General features: G+C 36.3%; 1 protein-coding gene across 1 annotated transcript; it reads left to right on the top strand.

The window, feature by feature from the left end:
• Positions 1-57: 57 nt before the first annotated feature.
• Positions 58-24,630, top strand: LOC125225074. The gene is made up of 5 exons (XM_048128596.1): positions 58-411; positions 20,330-20,442; positions 21,733-21,880; positions 22,216-22,369; positions 23,019-24,630. Exons 1-5 carry the CDS (start codon positions 239-241, stop codon positions 23,940-23,942), a joined length of 1,512 nt encoding a protein of 503 aa, XP_047984553.1. The 5' UTR covers positions 58-238; the 3' UTR covers positions 23,943-24,630.
• The last annotated feature ends 13 nt before the right edge of the window (positions 24,631-24,643 follow it).

Genomic DNA, 24,643 nt, shown 5'->3' with positions numbered 1-24,643 from the left:
GGCCGCCGCCGCCGCTGCTGGCGCGCCATCGGCATGCTAGTGTGCCTCCGTCCGCGACGCCGAGCGCCGCGACGCCGCGCTCTCGTCTCGCGCCGTAAACAAACAAACAATCACTTATCTCGCCGCGATTAAACGATACCACTATCGGACCGTGATAACTCACTGTGATAACAGATAACGACCCGTGTGCTCTACCTTCCTTTTCTGTGTATTATGTAAAACAAGGATTTTGTGAACCATGGCAGCGACGACGGGCCGCAAGAGCTACTCCATCCACGACTATCCTGAACACCTAAACCCCTTCCATGAGGAAGACAACCACAACAAGATCCGATTCTGGACTATCGGACGGAAACTCAGCAGGACCAATAGCATCAGTTTTTCTGGGATTAAGGACCTAAAAAATTCATGGTAAGTTGGTGTGTTGTGTGTTGTCAATAAGGAATACAAAACACCTGTGTTACGGTCATGTAGAGGTGACGCTCTATGTTACCAACTTAGATAGTTACCATTATATGTATGTAGGTATACTTAATACCTATCCTCTATAGCAAATGCCTCACACTTGTCTAACGTTTACAAAGCCGGCGATCGGGATGTAGTCTTTGGTCCTTATTATTGTTCGCTACTTACGAAAAATATCGAACTATTGACATTAGAAATTTATATTTCTTTGGACGTCCTTGACCCGTCGGCTATACTCCAAACTACCTAAGCTATGATGAATCGATTCACGAAAATGCCTTGTGGATGGATGACAAATGAAATGGTTATTTAGCACCTTCCTACAGGCAAATGAATCGTTTATTATAGTAAAGTTTACCTTCAAAAAATCACAATCATATCCAAAGTAATAATGATATAGGTACTGGTACTTACTCGTAGGTACTCGATATCTAAATTCTTACTCTTGGTGAGTTAGAACACGACTTTTCCTCATTTCAAGGAGAAACTTACTTGAACCGATGTACACGCATTGCGGTTTTAATATCTCTCGTATATTATTGATACTTTCTAGGTACTTTATTGTTCTATTCTAAATTAAAATTGCTCACGACTGCAATGGCCTTGCTTAAACTTTCGTGGTTTACTAGTAGGTACATACTACTCACTTGGGTACATTTTTTATCTACGCTAGATATACAGTTGATTAATTCATTAAATTGTACTGTAATGATCAGTCAGTGTGTCAGTACAAAAAGCGCTAATAATGGTATAAATAATTAAGTACTTACATTTTTTTCCGAGCCGATTAAGTCCGTTTTCACATTATCCGATCCGATATCGAATGTCGGAAGGATTTTAATAGAAAAAATCCAATATGGCGCCTGTAATGTATGGGAGATCGGTCCGACATCCTATATCGGATCGGATAATGTGAAAACGCACTAAGGAATTAAATATCGACACGGCCATAGTGCCAGAAATATGTACCTATGCACAACTGGCGATAAGATTATCTACGAGTATTTAATTTTATACTATTTACTACCTTGAAATGTTAAATTTTAACAACAGCTTTAGGATTTTAGCGAAAAAATGACTTCCGATAGTACCATTCATCATACCTTTAATACTGTCAATTGATGGCGTGATTTTTTAACAGAAATCAGTTATAAATCTGACGAAATTAGTAGCAGAGGACCTTTGTTTATTTTCCTACGTCTTCAACGCAATTTGCTCTTTGTATTAAACTGAAATCTGTGCAAAGCTTATTATGTAGAGTAGGTATGTATAATAAAATTCGAGTAAAATACCGTTTACATAAACATTTACGACTACAAAGGAGCATTACATAGTACAATGAGCGTCATATAATTCGGTCGGTATTTAATTAGGTACTCGTAACTATACAAGTATATATAGGTAACAGTGGCGGCGCGTCAAACATATTCATAGGCAAGCCGGGGCTAATTTGGCTTACATATTTCCTTTACAACTCTGCTCAAATGTCCAAAAACAGGCAAGCCGGTGGGAATCAGCTTTTATGGACGCGCCGCCACTGATAGGTAAGGTACAGTAAAATGTAACTGATCCATTTTTTCCATGTTTTACAATGTTTGCATTATTAAATAGAGTGTCCACCGGTTATGTATGGTAGGCGTATTGAGTTCTACATGTATCAGAACTCAACATCGTAGTGTAATAATGGAAAAAATGGATTAGTTACAATTGCCTCCCAGTCGAGATTTGCCCCGCTGTACCTTATTGCATTGGCTGTCATTTTTCGCCACATTATTTTCTTTTAGATCCATAGCTGACAATTTTCCCCCTATTATTTTAATAATATGTGTTAAAAATGCATCTACACTATCTACCAAAGATGTGGCGCCATTAATTAAATAAATGAAAATACTTTTTTTGGTGTTTTCGAGAAACTTTTTTCTTGCACTTTATTTGTAAGTCTTATCATATACTTATACTTACATAAATATATTGGCTACTTATAAGTTTATCAACAAACACTGAGGTCTGAATAATGCAAGTGTGATCGCCGATATTTATAGAACTGAAGTCATTCTCAGTAATTGTGATGTTTTAAGTACTTGTGTACTTACAATACATTACTTTTGTTTTATGATACAAACAAAGGAGTCACTCAAACATGATAATTGCTTACTTAATTAGTAATTACATTTATTTATTTTTATGTCGACGTAGTAACTTGAGGCGAATCCAATCTCTTTGGGCCCATTTAGACGGTACGAGAACTCACATACGAGTTTTATTATATTGCGGTATTTGATGGCTGTGCAAAATTATATAACCTCAATAGTCCGCAATATAACTAAAATCGCATATCGCATGCGAGTTAACACGCCGTCTAAATCAGGCCTTTGGTTGGCTTTAGGTACCTCCACCTGCAAACACGGACAGCTTAGCAATTTTTAATACACTTACATAAAAGTAATTGGATTCGTTATATTTACATTTCTCTGATCGTCAATAAATATCTATTTGTTTTACAAAGGGGAAACGTTGTTTAACCGCATGTGCCAATATTGATACCTGAGCAAGCAAAATATTCCAATATTGAACCGCGAGTGTAGCGAGTGGTTCAATAAGTGGAATCTTGAGTTTTGCCACCGAGTGAAACAACATTTTTCACAACACCAACACGAGGAAAATATTAACTGTAAAACATCAAACCACCGGTACCATGGAATCCATCAATCTTTTGAACATTTGTAATTATAAATCGTCATTTAAAGGCCGTTCTACCAGCCAGCTTAGAATTAGGATATCAAATTAACATTTGTATGAAATTATTTTGCACTCTTGTGGATAAAATTCAACTTTCTTATCCGTTTTATTATACATACAATCGTGATAATTAGTTTTGAAGTTAGTCATCTTAAACCATCTGTTGTGTTGTGATTGTGACTTGTGTCGATGGTACTATTGCTGTCGGTCTCTTTTCTTTTTTTTTCTTCTTACTTTTCGTAATTAAGGACAAACAACTTCTAAGTTCGGGTCGTTCGGGAAAGCAACCGACGAAAACAGTATTCTTAAAATTAAAATGAGGACATGTCAAATTACGAGCGTACAGTAATTCGGTGTTCCCATTCGTGAATTCATAATAATTCGTATGTTTTTGGAACATCTTAAGACGATACGATACAGGTCAATTCTCCATAGAAACGCTCTCGACTATTTCCTCCCTGATTTTTGAAGATATAGCAATGATTTTTTCAACACAGATTATTATTATTTTTTTATCTGTGTCGGACCGTTTTGATTTTTTTTCTATTTTTATTTTAAAAGACGCTAGAGCTAATCAAAAATTTCTAAAAACGTCCTTTTTCAATATGGCTAAAAAAAGGTTTGATACTCAAGATTATTTCATTATTATTCAGATTCTCAAATTTCGTTCCTTTTAAATAAGTTTTGAACAAGGAAACAGTCGAGAGCGGAACCTCGATTTTAAAGATTTTTTTCGCAATATCTTTTAACTGAGTTGTTCTTAATGGACATTTTTTTTTTTCGATAAATCTAGTTAATAACACTAGTATATTTAACTGAAATTCCCAAATTGAAAGGGGGACTCCTTTCCATTTTAGCATTTTCGCTCCCGTTGCGTCTTAAAAAACGAATTTCAGTTTAACTGTACGACTAGTGAGGATATGGATTCGAATCGTGATAGATATTTCAGATAATTGCTTTGATTATTAGGTAGCGGATCAGCTGGCCTAGCCGAAATGACAATCGTTGACGTTGACGCTAATAAACGCCGATGGAAATGCAGTCTGGCTCTGTCGCGCCAATACGGAAGACACATAGAGATAGCTGGCTACGATAAATATATTATCGTAAGCGTTTGTGCATTGGGCTATGTCACTTCACATCGCTTTAAAACTAGCCGTAATTATGACATTTTCATCATTCACGTTTTAAATACATATTTCTGATGAAATCTCTATTACAACACACGTGTGTTACACGTGTAACGTGATTGGTTTGATGATTATCAATTTGCCATTCATTGATTGGTTCAGTTTCAATAACGATGTAAATAGGCACACATTACTATTAAATCAATGCCAAGTGTCAATTTTCAGCACTTCCATAAAAAATTGTAACAATTAACACCAAATTCTACATGGGAAGGGAGTGTTTTAAATCAACACGAGTTACGAATTTCCTTTTCGCACTTGTGTCGTACGACGTTTTTCAGACTGCAGATGGCCCTCTGAAGTTTCGACTTGACAAGAAATGAACTATTTTACTTCCACACTTGTATCGCTTATTATAGCGCTTATATTCATACGCAATAGGTTCATCACGCGCGCGCGCGCACACACACACACACACACACACACACACACACACACACACACACACAATATATTATTTAAACGAGTAAAGGTTTAGTGAACTACTAGGGTCCGACTGAAAACCAGCGTTGCAGTCAAATTTACTGCAACATTATGCTGAGTCGCGGCCCTTTTTAATATCAACCTGTTTGATCCAATCATTTTAATTTTAACATTGTAACATTGTGTGATATTCTGATATTAAATAAAGCCATTCTATGTCAATCGTAATGTACCTACTATTTTTCTGCCATGCCATATACACATGCCTGCCTCGTCAAAAACTGATGGCGAAATGTCATCAGCGAGCTTACCTGACAACGTCGAATAACGCTCGTATAAGACAAACCATAATTATACATATTTATAATTATTTATTATCGAATATTCGAAATATATATCTCCAATCCAAAATACGCATATTACACGTATAACGGTTTCGAGAAATTCTGTTTCGTTGCTCCACTTATAAACCAAAACAAATGAGAATCACACTTTTTAAAATATTTCGTACATGTACCTTATTATTTTCGTCGTTAGATCGTTACTCACTTTACGTGCGATATTTTAATCAAATGACCACTTTTTAACGTTCGTTTCCAAATACGATCTAAGATGCTTGTATCCCTATTTTAACGTGGTCGTCCACTGTAACGTCAAGTTTTATCGGGACAACTTACGACAAAACAGCGGGTCTAGCACACTAGTGTTAAAAGTGTTAAATCTATGCTATCACGTCGATGCCTCCTTTTCACCCTTTTTAAGACAACTTACGACACACTAGTGTTAAAAGTGTTAAATCTATGCTATCACGTCGATGCCTCCTTTTCACCCTTTTTAAGTAAGTCGCTTATGGTGTGCTAGGTCCGATTCTCAACGTCACGCGAGGCAGGGGTAGGCGAGCAGGGAGCCCCTTTTCATTCCAAAACAAAGTAATAACTTAGGTTCCCCTTTCTAGACCTATGGTCTTATATCACAAGGTCCCTTTGTGGTCGGGTTTTATTTTAGGTTGTTGTTTGTTTCCTGTGCGACGGAGCCTATGGATATTTATTTAAGTTAGAAAAGTACTTAGTTGTTTAATTGTAATATAAATATAAAATGTATTTGTAAAATCAGGTAATTAAGTCAATTCATTAATTTTATTCTTAGTTTTAAGCCCCATGCTGTTTTCGGTGAGTTGCATGTTCATTTATGTAGTTAGTTTTTTTTATATTTTTTCATGATTTATGTCTGCGGGAATTTTATTGTGTTTTCGTATTCCTACCTAGATTTGTAAGTAGGTTTAAATTAATGCACTATCTGTTATAATATAAGCATATATTTTTTTATTTTCCTCATACGTGATAAATTAAATGCTACTTACAGTGTTTTTTATATATAATTTTTTTTAATTATAAACAAAAAAGTTTTGCGAACAACTGTCCTGATCCTTAGTAAAATCTGATGTTGATGTCGATCAAATCAAATGTATAGGTACTGTCGGGCCAGAGTAAGTAGGTCCATGATTATTAAATTGTATGTTTTTTACAATAAAAACCGGCCAAGAGCGTGTCGGGCCACGCTCAGTGTAGGGTTCCGTAGTTTTCCGTATTTTTCTCAAAAACTACTGAACCTATCAAGTTCAAAACAATTTTTCTAGAAAGTCTTTATAAATTTCTACTTTTGTGATTTTTTTCATATTTTTTAAACATATGGTTCAAAAGTTAGAGGGGGGGGGGACGCACTTTTTTTCCTTTAGGAGCGATTATTTCCGAAAATATTAGTATTATCAAAAAACGATCTTAGTAAACCCTTATTCATTTTTAAATACCTATCCAACAATATATCACACGTTGGGGTTGGAAAGAAAAAAAATATCAGCCCCCACTTTATATGTAGGGGGGGTAACCTAATAAAACATTTTTTTCCATTTTTTATTTTTGCACTTTGTTGGCGTGATTGATATACATATTGGTACCAAATTTCAGCTTTCTAGTGCTTACGGTTACTGAGATTATCCGCGGCAAATCGTATATCATTTTCGTGTAATATAAGGACGAGTTAATTATTTCTGATAAAATCGTTGCACCTTTTCATACAAAAATAACGATTTGTCACTGTTCTGAACGTAAATGCATGCTGTTCTTATAGAAACACAAAAATCACTATATCCTATGCCTTTAATATTTGAGGAGTTCCCTCGACTTCTCCAGGATTCCATCATCAGAACTGGGTTATTGGCTAATCTGTCCTATGTTTTATTTGTTGATAATTGCCGCGATGTAACTGTAAATGCCATAACTTCCATACTTAATGAAATACATAAAAAATCATTATTTTGCTATAAAATCGTTATTTTTGTATGAAAAGGTGCAACGATTTTTTCAGAAATGATTAACTCGTCCTTATATTACACGAAAATGATATACGATTTGTCCTAGTCACTAAGAGCAAAAAGAAGTAATGCATAGATTTCACCGAGGAAACCGGCCCTTTCCCCTTGTCTTTGTGGGGGGTAGTGACGTGCGATTTCATGACTATTGAGGTAAATCGGATCAGTTTGACCCAAGGAACAATTTTGTGAAGCAACATCGCCACAGGTAAAAGAGCAAAGTCGCTAGTCTTACTTATCGTTCAGGTCACCAAAGAGAAATATCGTTAGGGGAAAATCAGCATAGTTTGAAAATTTTAATTATAAGTTCTAGCTTTATACTTCCAAAGACAATATTGTAGAGAATTTTATGAAGAATATACTTCTCCTGGACATCGTGATGGTAGCTTTCACGGTTTTCATGGAAATATTAAAAACTGAAATCAGGGATACAAAAGTGGGGGGAAAGAGGGGAAACATTGACACCTCGGCGTGTTTCTACTTCCATATTTTCTTATAAACCTATAAGCTATATACATGCCAAGTTTCATGCTTTCTGCCAGACCGGACTGTAGGTACATCTGGTTAAGAACTCGTACTAATATGGCAACTGAATATTTAGAACACGTGTACTATCAGCTGTAAAAGTGCATGGAGAAATCATGAATGAATTCATTGATAAATTCGCCATCCATTTTTGCAGCTGATAGTACAAGTGATTTTAATGGTGTAAACTACCTACTGTAATCTTTTAAAGGATCAACCATAAAGTACCTAACGTCAAATACCTATCTTCCAACTTAATCACCGGACGAATTTGCTTTAGTACTTTGATTATAAAAATATCGAAAAACAATACCTAATGGATGCATTAAAATCTCATCAACATTTAGTTCTTTAGATCTGGTAAAAACACGTAGGTACCTAGTACGTAAGTACTAAATTTGATACTCTTTAATTTGTTTTCCGGTTCGAATGTTGAATTGAAATCAGTACCTTAGGTATTAGCTACAGGTAATTAATCCTTAAGTATAAGAATTGTCTGTCTTTATCACCTACCTACTCAATTTCTCTAATCTAATAACACATAAGAAATTATCTATGACGTGGTTTAATCGATTATAATAATCATGATTATACAATTCACTTAGTACAAAACATCAAACAAAGTAAATACATATAATGTTTTAGTACACGAAACGCACGCTGGCACTACGCCAAGCGCATAACATTTATATCCAGAGTTTACCTCCGAGTATTGAAACAAATACTTTCAGATGGATGTTTCTACCTCATTCATGAGCAGTTGACCCATTTTACGGGTATCAACACTATCAACTACGAGTGTTTCAAGCTTACGTATAATAAAACATATGTAGGTACTCAATAATACTAATGTGCCTGGACAAGCTGCCAATGAATTGTTGGATGTTGTTGTTGGCGCTTCCAAATCGCAAAAACATGAAAGAGAAGAGATTTCCGTTTCTTTTACAAATCTGTGTGATCAGTTTATTTTTTTATTATACTATATATTAGGATGCTTAACATACGTACAGTATTTTAGGACAACATTAAATAAATTATAAGACTTAAACTATTAATACATTTTGAAGAAATAATACTTATTTGTTATACTTACATTTACCTCGGCCTGAGGTGTATGATAGGTATACCATTATTCTGTGCGATAGCATGCCTAAAGTTGAAGTTTTCCACATGGTCTGTATTCAAGAAGATAAGTACCTTAACCATTAGCCTAAAGCTGCCCAACCAACGGATAAAATCAATGAAGTTACTCGCAGGAAAACATAAACGGTAGTCAAGAGATAGGATGAGATCATAACTGGCTGGCTAACTGCTTGCATAACATTGAGGTGTTTCGAAAATGTTGTCACATTCTGATAAGAGAATTAACTTCCGGTTGATAGCATGAGGCTTAAACTACTTTCTTTAGTTTTATATATTAGGTATGCACATGAGCAATTGAGCAGTTAACTGTTATGGAGAATAATGGATTGAAAATGTTGGTTGTTGTGTCACTCATGTCTGACGAGCTTCATACCAATTCTAACGACTTACTTGTTAGTGTTTCATTTATTAATTTCGCAAATAGGGAACTTGGTTGTTCTTAAAATAAAATATTTTATACTATGCACGAAATAAAGCATCAGATAATTATAAGAAAAACATGGATAGAAGTTATTTTTAAATCCAATCTCTATTTAGGGGAAGGTTGCGATCATTGGACCAGCGCTTTGATTGGACCACTTAAATATTTCAAAATCTAATCGTGCTAGATGGAATCCAGTAAGGTACAAGGTGACCTTAGGCCTCACCTTGGGCCACCATGTAACCACAGTCGCGCCTCGCTTCCCGTAAAAGAGTAAGTGTGTTTCGAACACTGTTGATGTTAAATTACGCGAAGGAATAAAATCACGAAAGTATAAATACATTTGCAATTGAATTTGTGTGTTGACGTATAATGCTTAAACATTTATTAATGATCAAATTCAAAACAACAGTTTCCAGGCATTTGTTTTCTCTATTTTTAATATTTTTATTTGTGATGTGATATCTAGTTGCTAGCAATTTACCACCTGGGTTCTATCTTCTATCATCAGACCAGTCCAATCATGGCAACTTTTTTTCAGAATTATTCACCCGTGCGCAAATAGACAATACGTAAGAAAAAACTAGTACATATGAAAACAATATAATATATTTTTTTAGTTATAAAATTTGTATAAACAATATTTCATTAAAAAAATATTTTTGTCGATTTCAATAAGTTTCCTTGATTGGACCATTGGTCTGAATTTCCTAAGTCCATTGATGGCGACTTTGAGGTCCAATGAAGGCGAATCTGGTTCAAGGAAGGCAACAGCTTATGAAAACCATTTCACGATTTTTCTCTAAATTTACTATACTTTTTTTATTGTGAATAAGGTAATCCAAAAGTAGATGTCAAGAATTAAAACTTCTCAAACTAGTTTTATTCTATTCTATGTATTATAGAGCAGCGAAGTTAAGTGGTCCAATGATAGCAACCTTCCCCTAATAATTCAAGTAGAAATATATAAAGTAACTGAATTGACCGTGACGTCACTCAATTCGATTTCATATTAATTCCATATTAGCAAGTCGTTCAAATTCGTTTTGACTTTAAAAAGAAGGATTAGGAAGGAAGGATTTGACTAGGAGGCAAGTAGCTTATTATAACTTGAAAACGTCGATATCACAATAAAGACGGACTTGGTGCCATATGGCACTCTCCTGTTTATCACAGGCGGCCCCCGAAATCCGATATCAGAAAGGCGCATTACATCGTCATCGTCAGTCGGGATGATCTGTACTACGTTTTATTACGTGTCTCTAATATGTCTCCTGTCGCTAGTATGTCGCCAGTAGGTGGAATCACATTATCACAATTTACTAGTAGGTATGACGCCAGTGTTATTAGTCGTATTATTATACCGTTATTCGTCGTTGGGAATGTCTCTATCAGGTTGTTATCACCGGTTGCTTTGCTACTAGCGTGCATATATTTTGTGTGTGTTTATACTGTTTATAAAGATGAGGGATATAGGACAGGTCTGATAGGACCACAGGTCACAGAAGCGTCATGACCACGCCAAACCTATTTACAAACAATATGAGCATGCATCATTTTGCACCTATACCTACGTAAGTATATACAGACATGTTTTATGCATTTGCATAAATTAACGAACTTATATTCTTGCTGGTATTGCAAAACAATAGGAAGACTTATGTTCCTTCAACACAAGCAATGACTACACATACTTAGCCTTTATGCATACATAAACCTGTTTTGGAATCGAACCTGCAAGGCTAGCATAAGATTGACGCGACATTAAAAAAAAACAATAATAATAGGGCTTTTGTTTGCCTGCGAAATAAAAAAAATGGCGTTTATCTAGTCAGCTTGCCAACACCTCGACTTCGATAACATTCAAGTAGCCTATTGAACAAGTAACACGTAACTACTTAACCTGCATACAATGTTTGTTCTGTTAAGAATGACTCCTGCTTGAACACGATAGTGATACGCGCCATTTGTTTAGTAGAATACTGATAAAACACAATCGGTTCGATTCATATGAGAAATTTATCATATAGGTATGATATAATACGTTATAATTCGTACTGGAAATATTATAACAGTAAATGTCACAGGTAAATTCGTTTTACAATATTTTGATAATATTCTCCTGGAGAAAAGCGCCAGGAAAACCTTAACCCGGCTTGCGCGTATGAGGAATATTACGAAAGTGAAAGATGCGAAAGAAGTATATCGTATATCAAGGTCGTGGAAATCCGTGGTAATTGCCTCTACCCCTCTGGGAAACAGATGTGGCTTTGTATAAGGTATTGTATGTAGGTGATAACGTACTATGCCTAAGATACTACTTCATTTATAAACAATCTTTTTAACACAATGATAATTGCCCATACCCCATACACATTAATTAGCTCATCAACAAGTGGAATAGTTATAGTTCAAGATCGGGTCAATCTGGCTATCTTCACGACCTAGCGGATTTATTAATGTCATGCACTTGCAAATCTTCTTCACAAATCGTACAGAATCCAACCAATATAGTTTGGTCTCCAATTTAAGTAGTTGATACCGCCGATGTCGAAGTCAAGTTATTCAAGACAGAGTTTATAATGCAGTCAAATTGTTATGTGAATCAGCATTTTGTTTACAGTAACTGCACGGCGTGATAATATGTCTCAGACGTTTATGCTATCAACGTTTTATTACTGGCGATGATGACTGATTACGATAACATAAATGCAAAATGGGGCATAATGAACAGATTGTGTCGTTCCGATTCAGAACGATTCGTAAGACCATGCATGCTGAGATTGGACTAATCCGTTTATATTAGTTTTCCAGGTACGCACGTAACGTACGATATCTAGGTGTAGCTGTACTTACTAACAGCAATCATACGCTCTAACTCTAATACTACATAAATATGTGATTCTCACTATGAGACCCGATTTAAATGCTTGCAGAATGTATCAGTAGGTTACGGGATTTATATTCTGATATGACAATCAAAAGTTATTTAAGAGGGGGTCGTACGAAATCCTCGAAAAGTGCATTCGGCGTTTAACAAATGCTGCTCACATTTCTAAATTAAATGAAATAAAATAAATGGAGTTATTATCTTAAAGAGTGTGTCTACAACTTTTGACTATTCAGAATCTCTAATTATTAAAGGTATAATAAAGAAACCCACGCAAAGTTGACCTAAAATGAGAAAAACGTATGTCGCCGTTTAGTAAACTTTGTTAAAAAAATTCAATACTTTAGTTATAACATTACGTGATTCTAAAAGCCAGATAAATGGACTAGAAGTTTTGAGGTTTTTTATATTTTTCCTCTCAAAGGCAACAAAGAAATTTTACCTTAAATTTAAACTATCGTAAAATTTCCATACATTCGCCATTGCTGTCAGAATTCTCCTTTCGATTAGATGCCGTGAGCGGCTCATCGGAGGCAGACGTGTCGCCGGTCGCTCCGCGTTGACAATTAAATTTGACAAATATTTTGACAGAAAATAGTGTACGTACACGAAAAACCATACCAGTGTAAAACTGTGCTCAAAATAAATAGGGTAAATCAAATATGTCAGGTGGAGATCCAATCTCATTTAAAATTTAAAGGTGCATGGCTTGTGCATAAAAAATAAATAAAAATATATCACATTATTAAAGAAAATAACAAACACAACCGAATGAGTATAAATGATTTCATTCTAGTTCGGTTAAATTGAAAAAAGTTTCATGTTTTGTTTTACTCATTGGAATACATTTTCATTTCGCTGGTATTAAGAGTACGTCATTTTAAAAATATATATGACAGTACCTACGTCAAATTTTGTCAACCAAACTTCACAGCTTGTATGTAAACAATTACAATTTAATTTATTCATACATATTCAGATACGTATTTATCGATTCTTACTTAGAATAGAAAAAAGAGGAATGCGAGCGGGTATAGGTATAGTGCTTCTGGTTCAAATTTAATTGTGTATATAAAAAAATGACTCAATTTCATTAAAGATTTACTCTGTGCATACCGCGAACACGTAACCGTAAGTTGAAAACAATAATAATTATAAATCACCTAAATACATCGTTGTTTACAAAGCGCTTGTTTTGAATGGCACTTCTCCACTCAACTAGACCAAATATTCATGGAACACCAGCTGGTGACCAGCATAAATGACTATGAACAGCCGTGCAAAAATATCTGATTTTTCTATAGGGGGCTATAAGTATATGACGACATGTTCCCGGCAAAAATTTGTGATGCTCCGTGACCGGCAAAAACATCGTCTCTCTTTCTAGCGTCTCGCAAGCGTATAGCGTCGGGCCAACTGTATGGAAAAAGACGCCGCGTCAGCGCGGCTTAGCCATACAGTTGGCCCGACGCTACGATCGCAAGACGGTAGATGTGGGAGGGTCCTTATCCGCATACTTACATATCTGATCGGGTCGCTTAAAAATATTTGATTCTTTATAAAAACCTAAATTACACTCTCACCCGCATAAATATCTATCCATTGTTAAAGCAAATATATATCTTACGGGCTAGAAATCATTAATATGTAATTAAAGTGCAATAATAAACCCTACCTGGTTGCCTTACAGCCGTAAATTGTATGAGTTGATTTGACAGTTCACGAAAACGGTATAGACTTGTGTCATTGGATATGTCTGTCTCATCTGTTCTTAAATTATGACAAGTAAACTTATTGCAAATCTAGTATCAGAAGCCTTTATAGGTACAAGCTTTTATTCAACTTGCCTTGTTAGTAGGTATGTTAGTTTGAGTCAAAACGTAGAAGCTAAATTTGACCCACTTTCCGGTTTCCAATTGAGCTGAAATTTTGCACACATATGTAAATCAAGTGATAATGCAATATTATGGTATCATGGAGCTAATCTGATGATGGAGCAGAAAGGTGATCATAGGAACTCTTTTATGAAACGTCGTATCCCCATTGAGTCAGGGGTTTTTAGAAATGTCTCGGAGAGCAATAAATATTTTTTTTGCAAAAAAAACTTATTATAAATTGGGAGGTGTAATTTTTTATTATCTCTTACATAGCATTAAGAAGAAAAATCGACCAAGAGCGCGTCAGTGTAGGGTTCCGTAGTTTCCGACATTTTACATAATGACAATTTAATAAATACCGTAATTTGGGGTGAAAAGGGTTCCGGGGTATATAATGTTATTATATTTCTTGACATATTCCTTCTATTTTCCGCAATCAAAGTAGGAAAATAATATATTATGTTTTTTTTTAATTATTATTATTGGTATTTAGGACAACAGCCGTAAATATTCAACTTACATAGGTATTTTTACATAGTCTTAGGCCAATAACAGTTACCTGTTGAGTGAAAAGTATTATACACAATATGTTACTAAAAAAAAATGTGTTACATATTTAAAAATTACAGTGAAAATGTGCAAGCCACACATTTTTATTTACAGTTTCATGTCTGTCAAAGTTGACGTTCAAATTTATTGGATTTTTACTCATTTTAATCGTTCATTATCCTTTTTTGAATGTGTATACACTTCTAAAGTTTATGTATAACAGAAAATCATAAGACATATTTTCATTTTTATAATGGTTTTCATGAAGAAAGCGATGCAACTGTGTTGGGGAATTTTTACGGGATGAATAAATATCCGCGGCCTGAGGGGTGAATGGGATCAGGAATGGGGGGAATCGGGTCGCAAAGGGGGTGAATAGGTTTACGAAGGGGCTGATTAGGGTCGGAAGAGGGGTGAATTGGGATGTGTGGTCAATGCTTGTCACATTGTATAAAATATATATAACTTACCTAAAGTGGTATTTTTATGAGTGACCTCTCTGTATATGGACGCAATTTATACGTCAATGTATTGCTTCGTAGTTAGACTAGATACAAGAAATTAACACTTAGAAATGTTAATCACACTTCTGTCTACCTCCACGTTTCTACTTAAGTCCGCAAAAATCACCCATGGTTGCTATAATATAGACGGATTACTTTAAAATAAAAATCATAAGTATGAAACTATACAACTAGGGAAGAAATAAAAATATTTTATTGAATCATTTTTGATTTGTTCTTTTTCAAGTTTATATAAATAATAAATTTTCAATTCGCTCAAAGGTTGGAAGAGATCCCTTATAGGGATAAGTTCGCCTTTGTACATTATAACTATACTGTATTTTTATGTCCTAACTTGTTTTATGTACAATAAAGTGTTCACATACATACATATATTGAAATAGATATCATACACGAAAGAAAAAACGACAAGGCCCACGGTGGCTGAGCCGGGAATCGAACCCAGGTCTTCAGCTTATGCAGCTAACGTTATTACCACTAGGCCACCAGGCCAGGTTAAAAAAACCGGCCAAATGAGAATCTATTTTTGCACAATTGTAAAACTAAATTATTTTTACTAGTTACCTCCAAAATACCAAATAAAATTGGGCTACATACATAGTACACGTTTTCTGAAGATTTTGGGTTCATGGGGTCGGAACGGGTATATATAACTAACGTAATTTATAATGAATAGGGCCAAAACCGACTTTTGAACGTCGATAGCAGTTTTTTTATATGTGCCATACTAATTTTTTACACAAAAAATCTTCCGGCAGTGTGAACTTCGGTTTGTCTTTGAAAATATGTCGTTTTATTTAGTAATTTTCGCTCACCCTAACGTTGGAGTGAATAGGGTCGGGAAGGGGTGAAAGGGTTGACTTTTTCGGATTGCGAACAAAATATGACCTGTCACGAGCGTATTATATTTATTTTACCAAAAAATAAGGATTTAATATGTTATGAGTGGTCGGTAATGAAATCTACACATATTATGATAACCCTTAACCAACCTTTATAGTTAGATGGTGCTCTGACGCGGTGAATAAGTAAGTATGGTCGTCGGCAGTGCGGATAACGTGTCAAAATATAAGCATAGTTTGTTGCTATTTTTCATGTTTAAATAAACTTCTAAACTAACGTAATGGGTATTAAAGTAAAAGATTCACAGTGAATATTAGGTTGCCAGAAATGTGTTTAGCTATACCATTGTATTGAATTTTGTATCATAAAGTCAAACTAGGTATTTACTACTAATGATTTACTCTGTGGGGTGTCTTTGATCACTTGCATGGGGTAACATTGACCATAATGACACATAGTTAATTATTGTCTGATTTTGTCACGGTACTTGTTGAGGCTGATAATTTGATCGCTTCATGTGATAAATATTGAAATAATTGCAAATAAAGTTGGTTTTTCGAAGATGTTAATTTTTATTCTTGGTCAAAGTAACCCCAAAATAGCGTTAAAGAGTTGTAATATTTGACTGCGAACCATTTTTTTTTATCTTTTCTTGACATAAAATACTTTTTACATTCGATTATCATTAAAAAAAATATATATTGTATCAAAGTAACCCCAATGTCAGTTTATGTTTGATCATATCGTTTTTTTTCTGCGTACATTATTTTATTTATTTATTCCTTATTGCACATAAAAAAAAAAATGGTGGACATAATGCCTTAAGGCATTCTCTACCAGTCAACCACTGGGTTAAAAAGAAACATTTCATACGTGCAGGCATCGTGACAGAAAACAATAATCCTGATATCACTTATTTTGTTACCTTTTTAGATTTTTAGCAGGAAAAGACTAAAAAAGTTGATGGTCCCATTTTTTTTCTTCCTTAGTTACGTTACGTTGACCAATTTTGGAATTTATACTTCTAGAAGCTTTAAATTCCCAAATTGGTCAATGTAACCCCAGTTTACGGTAAACACCGTCAACCTATTCTAATAATTCTCTTTTTATTTGAAAGAAAATTCGTTACGATAATATGCATATAAAATATGCAATCTAAGTTAAAAAATGCTTTTCATATAGTGTTACAAACTTAGTTCAGATTTTTTTTGTACAACTTTTAAAAATTGTTCTATCTATCAAGTTCAAAATAATTTTCCTAGAAAGTCTTTTTTCTACTCCCGAACTATTATTCGTCATTTACAGGGTCGTGCATAGATATTTAAAACCCTGCATAAAAGTCTATTCCCCAAAGCCAGTGTCCGCCGGCTTTCCGCGCATGCGCGCAGTATCGAAAAAACTGAAAACGCATTGTTTGGCTCTGTAACCATGGCAACGCCTTATAACGATACGGCGCGCGTGCGCGGGAAGGCTTTGGGCAGCTGAGCTGACAGTGCAAACCTTTGCGTCAAAATACAGGAAACAGTGTGAATTTCACGAAAGTTATTCAAGAAACCTATTAAAAACTAAGTGCATGGTCGTAGAAAAAGTATTGTATGCAACGGTGTTTAACTGAGTCAAAAAATACTCGTGGCGTCTTAATAACAATTTTCGGCTTCGCCTCAAATTGTTACCCACGCCACTCGTCTTTTTTGATCTCCTTTAAACGCCTGTTGCATATAATACTATTTAAAGTTCTGCTTTTGAGATTTTTTCATATTTGAGAAAACAGCCCTTATGGCCTGAAATACGGCATACGGCAGTGATATTGACATTGACATATGCTTTTTCGTATTTTGATGGTATTTTGACTGCACTGTATTTTTTGCCGTGCTAATTTGAACCTTATCTCTGAGCGATGTTTTTTAATTTTCATTACATCACAGATGTGTATGACATGACATCTAGGTATTTAGCCATTTAAAAGAAACTACAAGGGGCTTTACAGACGTGGCGACTGCAACTGGTACAGGGCCTAAGCCATAATTTAAAATTATATTGTGATTTTTATATGTATTTGTGGTTTATTTAATACTAAGTATGAGTTTCAACATTTTCAACTCAAGGAACTGAAATTAAGAGAAGGGACTCGGAAATTGGGTAAGATCAAGAGTCTGATGCAGATGGCGATGGCAGTATTGGATAAGATAAGATATGCGTCGATATTCCCTGTCTTTCTTTGTGTCTCTGACATGACTGCTGCTAGCTGTACTCTATTCATTAGGTTTTTATTTTATACACATACTTTATTTTTGTATCAAAATAAATGATAAATTGATAAAAAACCTAACGACCAAAAAGAATAAAGTACCTATCTGTTAGTCTTTAACACCCCGCATATACGTAATGCACAGCACAGGCCTCCGAAGACCGGCAGGGCAATCATGGTCGCGCGATAAATGGTATAACATCGGGCCGTCCCTATCGCACTTACAAATAGTGTGATAGGGCTGATGTTTTATCATTTATCGCGCCACCATAATTGTCTGCCTGGAGGTATCGGCCTTTAGCCCTTCACACACGTCTTTGAATAATGTTTGCGGGGATAGACAGGCTGACGATTTCTAATCTAAGTATAGAAAAGTAACGCAAAATGAAGTGCAAAGTAATTTGAAATACACCTAGATAAGCAATCAATTGAATAAGGAACGTTACCTACATATTTAGGTAAATTTAAGTCACATGAGACATGAACAGAGAAGGAAAGCTAGATGATGCGTATTTTTTCTCTGTCTTCTTGTATGCTACCTTTTTTACAGTTTTAATTTCTCAAAGGAGGTCAGTAGTTGACTACAAACTCAAAATAACACTCTTGAAAAAAATTAAGGGTCACTGACCTTTCACAGTAAATTGAGGTAGTGTGAGTGAAGGGTGTTTGTGTGTGTAATGGGGTAATTTGACAGATTCTGAAAATTCTCCCTGCTCTACCCCCTCTTAAAGAATAATATTTATTTTATTTATTATTTATTTTATCGCCTGGTACGGTCACGGTCATAACAGGCATGCAAACTTATCTTCGCCTCATTCGAGCAATAAAGGACACAAAATAATCCAATAAGTAAATGCGAATCGGCTGCACGGCTGGGCTGATGTAATCCATTTTCGTCGCCAACAACAGAGAAACTATTAAATTGTAGGTAAATATACTGGGTGTGTGGAGGTAGCACTCCTTCCTGTAAATCTTTTCGAAATAATTAAAAAATTGAATTGGAAAACTTACATCGGCGCAAAGTAAATTGTAGATATCGGCTCACACAACGCCTCTATTGTTAAGGTGTGCTTGTTCAGATATTTTGAGCACCTCCACAACTCCGATGTATCTGACAGCGACCACCAATACCGATACAGGGCAATGGCCACTGAGGTGGGCATCCGTCACGGCACAATTGCGACCGCTCAAGTGAATCAAGTGCACTAAACTCTGCTGTTGCGCCTACAGACATCCGCCACGCGGGTAACTGTGTCACTCAAAGTCATTCGGTCCTTCGCATGCTGATCGTGTCAATGAGGCCTTATTTGAGATACTTGGTATTTAGTAGGAATATTTTACCTACAGCGAGGGCGTCACAATGGTATGTTCTGAAGCATGTTCTTTCTACACGGCAGGTCTAGACAAAAAGTTTAAGTACAGTCATCGGCAATAACATCGCCGCAAAAATATCTCATACATTTTTTTTCTAGAGCCATAAGAGTGTATTTAATTATTTATGTCGGTAGTCTTCTAGTTGTACGATGTTATTGCCAGTGACTGATGTACCTCTATCTACCTTATCTAGGCAAAACAAATTTGAATATATTCGTCCTGAGCTCCCCCTTTATGTGTTAACCGAGAATGTGATATGTATTTAAAATGTGGAACTTTTTGTAAAAAATAACGTTATTAAATACGACAGCACAACAAAAGAATAGATCAAAAAGAATAAAATATGTAGGCCAATAGGAAAAAATAAAGAAGGTTAGGTATAGTCTGATGCTGCACATCAGACGAACCTATGTATACTACTTTGTTATAAGAAGCGTAGATACAATTAATTACCTAGTTACCTACCTATCTACAGTACCTACTAATTCAAGACGTCACAATGACTCTGTGAAAGTGGATCATTTAGTGAGTCATAACAGTGTTTACAAAGAATTAAACAGAGATAACAACTTTTATGCCTTTGTTATAACTCTAGCATTTACCTCATCTTGCTAACTTGAGATGACTTGGCTCCGCGAAAATTATTCTAAGTCTGAGTCACACACTTTTAATAGCTATACGTACCTATTCTAAAATCGAGACACACGTTTTAGTAAATCAGTATTCAAGACAACCTTATCTTCTTTCCAGGTCACTCCGGTCGTTTATGAGAAAGGACAAGAAGAAGCAGTCGCAAGACAGCAAGCTCAACCAGCAGGTCAACGGGGACATCAGTCCCGTGGTCTACCGCCGCGCGCTACAATGTAAGATGCACGTTCGGAAACTATGAACTGGCAATAAAGCTTGCACTAACATTTGATCATTTTCATTACTAATTTACCCCATTCATGCTTCTAATACCTAATGCTTAGTTAACATAAGGAACATAAATAAAGAAATGCCAGACCTAACTATTAGACATGACGTAACTAAAAACGAACGCGATCCACAGAACAATCGAAAATAATGAACTGCCGGTATAGCTTGTAGGTACTAACACTTTATTGATGTTAAGTATTTGCCTACCGTAAGAAAGGATGTCAGACGAAGCAGCGGCACACTGCAAACTTGATCTAAAATAACTGTAATCCTACATTTAGGCACTGGTCCCACCGCGAGCTAGTAAGCTATGATATGAGCTATCGGCTATAAAAACGAAGAAAAGATAAGCACTCCCGTGCAAATAAGATAGGGTGGTCAAGACTACAAATCCTCTAATACTTCCACATGACGATACCATGGATCCCATTGTTCACTGGCAAGTGGCAATCCATAAATCTTGTTGCAGAGTACTTGCAGTCAGGAAAAAAACTGCAATAGTCTATTGAGTGCTGTTGTTTATAGGTATCACCTGTGATTGTAATGAATAATCAAACAAGGATAATAGGTATAATAACATACCTTTCCAGTTAAGTAGGTATCCAATTAACCTGTTCTCATGCTTCTATACTAGTAGGTATTACCCTTATCTGAGGTGGCGTCATTCTGAGCATACATAGCGTGTGCTTGTGCAATAATGTAGGTGAGAGAGCCGTGTCCTCGATTATTTCAGTACATTTGAATCTTTACCAGCTAATAAATTAAGCAAGGAATTGATAAATTTAAAATGTTTGACTGAATATTGAATAAGTAGACATCTACAATAGGTGGGCAGGTGGCTAACTTACACGGATACAGAGTTTCTCGTCGAAGACATTGAGTCATTTGCAAAAACGAAGCTGTCGCTGAATTAGCAGATAAATAGACAAGGTAAAGTAGACAGAACGGTTACCACACTAATTTATAAAATAATATTGTATGCAAAAAATCTTTAAGAATAGTGAGAGCTGGTGCAACTGGCTCCTAGAGAGTACTAGAGATACTTATTTTAAACGAAACACAACATACTAAAGTTTCAAGTTGGTATGTTAGGTGTAGGTTACTAACAATTTTTCTCTGCAAATCGCACGGCGATGTAAAACAGTATCCCCAATATCTCCAAACATCCAATTCACCTTTCGTCCATCCATCTTCACGATAGGAGACATAATCAAATAATGCGTTACGTTCTGCAGACACGTCGACGTCAGGAGCGCGCAGCACCGTCGGGTCCCCGGAGCACGCGGACCGCTACATCTACGGGGGCTCCATCACGCCATTACCGCGCTCGCGCTTCCAGGAGCGACTGCGCAGCCCTAGCAACTATGAGGTCAACTCACTCAGGTATGCCATCTTTCTGCGGTCATAGAATACTTTCCAAAATTTACAGGTCAATCCGAAATTATACGCGTCGTCACCTATCCTACCGCGCACTCATTTTACTCACTCAGCGACTCAGTGGAACCTAACTGTGTCTTCATCCTTCTTACATAATATACATAGGTTACCTAAATAACTTAAGACATATTTATATTATACTTAAGTTAACTGGAAGTTTCGTGACACCACATACCTACGGCCCTACGTCGCTTATATGTCTTGGTTGGTTGGTTATGCTACTCCTGTTATAGATAGTTAAAAGTTATTTGTATTACTAGTAATCACCATAAATATTTCAGCACGACCCCCCGCATGGCCCGCAGCGAGGTGTCAGGATCGCGGTTGAGCGTGGAGAGCACCAACCCGTTCGACGAGGCCCCGATACCGCCCGTGCGCGCCTCACGACGCAAGAAGAAACGCGCGCCCATGCCACCACAAGAAGCGGATACCTCCGTAAGTTAACCTGCACTAAGTCCCCGTTCAGTAGCCATACCCGTTCGGCTCCACATGGAGAGCACGAGGTCCCGATACCACTATATGCGCGTCTCGCTAAGAAGAAACGCGCGCCGATGCCGCCAAAAAGAGCAAACTCCTCCGTAAGTTAGGTAAATCCTTCATGTAATATTTTCCAGTACGACACCCCGTATGAATATTTGTCTCCAACTCTCCATCTAACAGACGCAAATGTCAAAAATGAGAATGTTATGAATAACGCTAACGCCGTGTCTTGCGTGGGCGACGGTCGCGCGATGGTCGCGCGACGGCGATGCGATGCATACGAAATCAAACATTATCGATATGGAAGTATGAGACGGGACGGCGTCGGTCGCGCGACCGTCGCCCACGCAAGACACGGCGTAAGAAAATGTAAATCTATAGGCGGCTATCTATGCCCGGAAGCACTACAGACGCTACTTACAATCCCTGCTTAAAGTAAATAGAGCAACAAACCGATAAATTAGATGCATGAATGAGCCTAAATGAGCCTTAGTTGCGGATATATGTTATGTATGCTCAGTTTAATTTGCAGAATATTTGAACGTAAATTGTGTGTAGCGTTCCACATTTAAATAAGTATTAACCATGCCATTCTAAATTGCAGGCAAGCAGCATAAACACCACATTGAACATCAGTGAAGTCGAAGAAAAAGCTCCCGCGAAAGATCCCGATTTGGAAGAAGATGTAAACTTAAACGTCGAACTTAAAATAGTGGAGGACGAGGAGGTGAAAACCAAAGACAAGGAAACAGAGAAACCTCCAGATGTCGTTCAAGATACAATCGTAGAAGCGGCAAAAGATTCCACGACCGAAGCTGTCCTTGAAGATAAAACGATAGACACTTCAAAAGAAACTACAACAGAAACAATACAAGTCCCAAACATGAACACGGTCACGACAGCCGTTTTGACTCACCAGGATTCCGATGACGTCGTGGTTAGGAGCGCAGAAAATGGACTACACGAGACTAAACTAAGTAACGCGGATTCAGAAGGAGATATTCTTGATAAGGTTTCATTCCCCAAAGTTGACATTACCAAATATAGAAGAAATTCCAGCGTCAACGAAGATGAAATTCGACTCAGGCGAGGTAACTTAGAAGATTACCACACACTCGCAAATAAGAGAAGTAAGAGCCTTACCAACACCTCGGACCCAGTTTACGTGGCGTATGACATTAATCTTAACGAAAGCAGGTCTGATAGAGATCTGAATGGCAACGACGAGCCCCAAAAAGTGATTTGTAAGCTCTACGATGGAGGGGTGAGAAAACAAAGTGTCGATAACTCTATTTCCAGTACTGAGAAGGAATTTATTGAAATCGATAGAGCTACAAGGGAGCTGGAAAGAGAAATCAGCAAGTTAAACTCTGCTTTAATAGAAGATGAGGACATACTGGGCGCGCCTCGGCTGTCTGTCACAGATATAAAGCGCAGATTTGACAACAATAATTCCTCGCCCCCTAACCCGATACCAAAGCCAAGAAGGAGCCACTATGGGGGTAACTCGCCTGACAATGCCATCTAATGTTAAGAGTAGGATTTAATGAAAAACGCAGTAGTTACCAGAGGTAAGTTGCTGCCAGTGGCATTTTAATTCCCAGTAGGAATGGTCAATAGAAACCTGGAGATTGGAAATTAAAGAATGCTAAATGAAGTTGAAATAACACTTTGCGTTAATCAGAGTTTACAGTAAGTACCATCACGAGTCACGAGAAAACTTACTGATGCTGGTAGTAAATACTGACACGACTGGGAATAAAATTTAAGTTTATAAATACAACTACATTGGGGAAAGTAGTTATTTTGTACTTTATAGACTTGCGCTTGTGAGTTGTCATAATTTGTTACATAAATTTACTTAATGTACATTCAAATTACACGTTTTAAATGATTAGTTTGGATCTCACATGTCAAAATTTGAAATTCAGTAGTTTGTATTTGTTAGGAACTTGTGAACTATATCATAAATAGTGAGAATGAGAACACTGGCTGATGGTGGAAGTTTTGCCATAAATAACTATAGTAATATATCAGTGTAGTGTAAGTTTTTCAATGTGATAATTTCATTTCCTATAATAATGTTATTTATATTGATTTAATATGGTAGGCTGGTAGAAACACTTATTTTAGATTAAACCATAATATGTATATCAAAAGCAAACTGTTTTTAATGTTGCTCGTTGTGTAATAAATTATTATTTTAACAGTGGTGACATGGTTATTTTC

The sequence above is a fragment of the Leguminivora glycinivorella genome, chromosome 4 (assembly GCF_023078275.1).
Source record: "Leguminivora glycinivorella isolate SPB_JAAS2020 chromosome 4, LegGlyc_1.1, whole genome shotgun sequence".
NCBI classification, from domain to species: Eukaryota; Metazoa; Arthropoda; class Insecta; order Lepidoptera; family Tortricidae; genus Leguminivora; species Leguminivora glycinivorella.
The sequence above is the reverse complement of the archived record's forward strand: the minus strand, read 5'-3'. Positions and strand labels throughout refer to the sequence as shown.